Source organism: Lactuca saligna, chromosome 5, assembly GCF_052625555.1.
Source record: "Lactuca saligna cultivar CGN05327 chromosome 5, ASM5262555v1, whole genome shotgun sequence".
NCBI lineage: Eukaryota > Viridiplantae > Streptophyta > Magnoliopsida > Asterales > Asteraceae > Lactuca > Lactuca saligna.
In genome coordinates, this window is record NC_136421.1 from 319,511,965 (window position 1) to 319,516,483 (window position 4,519).

The window sequence follows — 4,519 nt, forward strand, 5'->3', positions numbered from 1 at the left end:
GCTCTTGATTTTTAAAGTTATTAATATTATTATATTTTTTAAAGTTATAACTTTGTAATATTGATTGTTCCCTATGAATGACGTCATCACCGCTATCACCACCACGATTGCCACAATGACCACCACTGTCGTTGCCGTTACAGCTTCCACTTTTGTCACCACCTCCACCTCCACCTGCACCTTCTCCCATACCACCCCTACCCCCTACCTCCACCACCACCACCACTACTTGTGCCACATCCACTACCATTTCCGCCGCCTCTACCAACATCGTCGAGTATTTTTTATAAAGATTTTAAAAAACAAACATTTGTCTATGAAGATTAAAGAAATGGAAAAAAAAAAAAACAAAACAAAAACAAAAAAAACTTTTGTACCATATTTTATTTCACGACATTTAAAAAGACCAAATACATTTACATCATCAAAAACAAACATTATCTTATTGTTGGAAAGTCCTGGAGGATACCCGATTAAAGAATTTTTTTGATACGCATTAGTTTAAAATATTTTTTGTTGGTCAATATTATATTTGTGATTTTATATATATATATATATATATATATATATATATATATATATAGTCGATGGTATGAAAATAAAAAAAATAAAAAAATAAAAAAATTAAGTAATAAATAAATTTGGATCGTTTCGTTCATAACAAAATTAAACATAAAATAACAATGGTGTAACTAATGAAAAAGATTGAAAAAATAAATTTGCGTAAAAAATTTCATGGGAACTAATTTGTGAGGAAAAAACGGAAATTTACAAGATTTTATCTAGAGATATTTTCTTTTTAATATCTAAAATTTGTAAATTTAGGGGCAATATTGACAACTCATGAATTTTCAATAGACTAAACAAAAGTCAAGGTCGAAAAATCAATTCCTTAATACTATTATGGTAAATATTTTCGAAGACACACTAAAACGGTAAATAGTTTCAATGACTTTATTGTGGACAAAAACTCGTTGTCTATTATATACAAAGTTGGCCATTATTTATCGTTATTACACAAAATTAAACTGCAGATCCAAAACAACTTGCATTAGCAACGCAAAATACAAAAGAGTTATTTTAGCAAACAAAATGCTTTTGTAAAAAACACAAACATAAAATTATGTGAGGATACAAGGCTTTAAGAAATAAAACAGGTTTTAAAAAGAGTCAGTAGAGTAGTTTGCAAACAAAATCCTTTGCTTTGAGTCAACAAAAAAGTTTAATCAAATTAAAGGGAATGTAAATATATAACAAAAAGACATTAAACAAGTGGTCGGTTTTCTTTTCACCTCCTAAATAAAATTGTTTCATGAGAAAGCGACAAAGATAAACATGTCAAAAAAAAAAAAAAAAGAGACTAAACTGCATTAATATGGAAAACCTCGACCAGTCACTTCTTGGATTTCTTTGGTGCCCTGAGAAGAAGAAGAAGAAAGATTGGATATAAATATTATGTCCCAAGTCAAATATAAACAAGGCAGCATCAATACTCACTGTGCTACTGGAGCAGCGGGAGCTGGTGCTGGTGCTGGTGCTGGTTCTCTCTCCTGTGGGCCCTGCATAAAATAGAATAAAAGAAAAAGAAGACAATTTGTTAAAACTGAATGAAGGCAAATGCAAGAAAGAAAGAATGAATGAATACCTGAGCCAAACGTTCCTCCCTGCGTGCCATCTTCCTTTCCCTGCTTGCCTTGTTCTTGGCTCGCTTGGCTTCAAACTGGTCAGAAAGTGTCTTCTCTCTGGCCTTCTCGGCCTTGGATTTGTGAATGCTTTCCATGAGCACTCGCTTATTCTTGAAAACATTACCCTTCACCTTCATGTACATGTCATGGTACATATGCTTGTCTATCTTCTTTGACTCTCGGTACTTTCTCAGCAACCTCCTCAACACCCTCATCCTCCTCATCCACAATATCTTAGTTGGCAGCCGCGCCTCCCGTGTACCCTTGCGTTTACCTGATCAAAACAACAACAATTCCTTCATCACACACATTACACTTACATTTTGCTTAAATTCTCATAGTATTATTACACTAGTATATTACCATATCCTGAGTGACGCCCCTTTCTTTTTGCTTCCTTCATACGACGAGCACGCGATCGCGAGTGGATCTTTGTAGGCTTCCTGATGATAAAACCATCTTTCACTAACTTCCTGATGTTCTGACCTAACAAATAACAAAAAATCGTATGACAGTTAAAAATAAATAAAACCATCAATTTGAAAAACAATGTAAAAGATAACAATCAATAATATATGCAAAAAAATTAACTTGACAAAATTAAGAAATGCATAATGCAAAATGTTAAAGAAAAAGAAGGAAACCATCAACTTAAACATAAGACAGTTAAAAATAAACAAAAACAACAAAACCATGAAATCTTTTCCTGTGGCATACAATTACAAAAAGCTAAACATTGCTATATTGATAATAATTGGCGATCACCCGAAGTCCTAAGTCTAAAGAGGCCACTGATATATTTGGAATATTAAGATAGTTTAACTCAAGTAAAGTGACATTCAAAATTCAGATAGAGTAGGATGCAGAGATTTCATTAGATCAGCAAGTCACATACTCAAAAAAGTTGATATCATCAGATCCACATACTAACGTTAAGTCAACTTAACCTTATTCCTCAAGAGATATATAAACATAAACAAGAAATAAGAAATAAATATGCATTAGCAAGTAGTGATTACCGGCGAGATATATATATATATATACAACAGAGCCAAAAATACAAAAAAAAAAAAAGTTATATTTGCGAAATATCCATATGCAAGTAATGGTAACTGACGACGAAAATGAATGAGGAAAACAGCGTAAACAAGCAAAGAACGTATGAACATACGGGAATTGGCCATGGAGATCTCATTGCCTTCATTGGGATCCAGCCAAACCTTGCCTCTACCGCACTTGAGGACGCTGGCGGCGAGCCTCTTCTGTAGCTTCAGCGACACCATTTCCCTCTCGACTCGATCCTTACAGGGGTTTGGCCTTTGGGGGGCGGATCGACAATCTTATATCATATTCATCTAATCCTCCTTCCCTTTCCCTTTAGGGTTTACAGCAACTTGGTCTGAATTCGTGTCTTTTTCAGATGGGCTTCCGTACCTACAAATATGGGCCTAACAATTATTTTTAAGTTGTGTTTTTGAGATTAGTTTCGGTTATAACCCACGATTATAATGGTTTAATTAAAAATAAATAAATATAAAAATCTAAATATTAAAAACTTTTTATCTATAAAAAAATAAGAAAAATAATAAATTATTAAAATTGATTTCTCTTTTAAATTTAAATAAATAAACAAAATAAACTAATGAGTTTTAATTTATAAATTTTGAAAAAATAAAAGAAAAATCTATTAATGAAATTGATATTCAGTTATTACTACATTTATTGTAATTATTACATTAGAGTATTATATAGAATTTATTAAAATACAAAAATTTATAAAATGATACGTGGAAAAAAAATTAATTCAAAATAACCATAAAATGACATTTGACAAATTGAATGAGGGTGTGACATGTGACAAAAAAAAAAAAAAAAAAAAAAAACATTCATTTATTAGAGTATATCGGTTTTGGGTGGTTTGTCTTGTATTGGAAGGTATAATCGGTTGAACCGGACTCGGTTTCGGTTAAACGGGTTTTTGGTTTAACCTATAAAAACTTTTTTTTAAATATTACATATAACAAATAATACTAACATTGTTTGAGCTTAGAAACATATGAAAAGAAGTTTAGTTTGAGCTAAGAATTACATAAAAAAAATAAATATCGAAATTGAAAATAATAGAAATTATAGTCTTCAAAGTCACCATTCAAGCAAATACGTGTAATACATAAACCAACAATAGTCTAAACTTAGAAATACATGAAAAGAAGCACAGTTTGAGCTACAAATTACATAAAAACATAAGCGTCAACATGAAAATAGTAGGAGTTATAGTATTCAAGGTGGTAGTCTTTATTTAGATATCATCTCTTCTTCCAATTCAATTCACTATTTTCTACTTCGGTCAATAGAGGTGATATGTCTAATGCAACTTCTTCAACGTGAATGTGGTAAAAACAATCATTCGAGCAAAACATGGTGTTGTATCCTTTCAACGTTATCCAAGTAATCTTTCATGTAAATACATACTTGTATTAATTCGGCGGTGAATCGTAACCTTCATTCTGATATGACCTTACCACTAACACAAAAAGCTTATTTTAAAGTTACCATGAAACCTTATAAGGTTAGTAAATCTCATGTCGTGTCAGATAGAATCGAAAATTCGAAAATTTAGGCTCATTTTCTTTCCACCAAGCCAACATATCAAGGTTTTGAAATTCCTCAGTAGTAAAGTGGGCTAAAAAGTTGGATGCCATATAATTGCACAGTTTGCTACTAGGGGAAAAGTCTGTTGTCGTTTGGTAGTGTCCTCCATCAAACTGTTATACAGTCTCATATTTGCATCTCAGTCAACTCTAGATAATGATGCCCTCTTCATATGATCATAT

The 4,519-nt window shown here is 31.8% G+C and overlaps 1 protein-coding gene across 1 annotated transcript; it reads right to left on the reverse strand.

Moving 5' to 3' along the window:
- Positions 1-1,264: 1,264 nt before the first annotated feature.
- Positions 1,265-3,041, reverse strand: LOC145048770 (large ribosomal subunit protein eL19y-like). Its single transcript, XM_078997366.1, has 5 exons — positions 2,857-3,041; positions 2,049-2,171; positions 1,646-1,959; positions 1,498-1,559; positions 1,265-1,418 (listed from the first exon to the last, which is right to left on the reverse strand). Exons 1-5 carry the CDS (start codon positions 2,966-2,968, stop codon positions 1,394-1,396), a joined length of 636 nt encoding a protein of 211 aa, XP_078853492.1. The 5' UTR covers positions 2,969-3,041; the 3' UTR covers positions 1,265-1,393.
- Positions 3,042-4,519: the final 1,478 nt, after the last annotated feature.

What these genes read in the sequence shown, in the direction of transcription:
- LOC145048770 (XM_078997366.1), bottom strand. Translation starts at nt 2,968, where the DNA reads ATGGTGTCGCTGAAGCTACAGAAGAGGCTCGCCGCCAGCGTCCTCAAG. An exon ending in GGGAGGAACGTTTGGCTCAG is followed by an intron (nt 1,560 to 1,645) that starts GTATTCATTCAT and finishes TATTTTATGCAG; the next exon opens with GGCCCACAGGAGAGAGAACC. An exon ending in CCCGCTGCTCCAGTAGCACA is followed by an intron (nt 1,419 to 1,497) that starts GTGAGTATTGAT and finishes TCTTCTTCTCAG; the next exon opens with GGCACCAAAGAAATCCAAGA.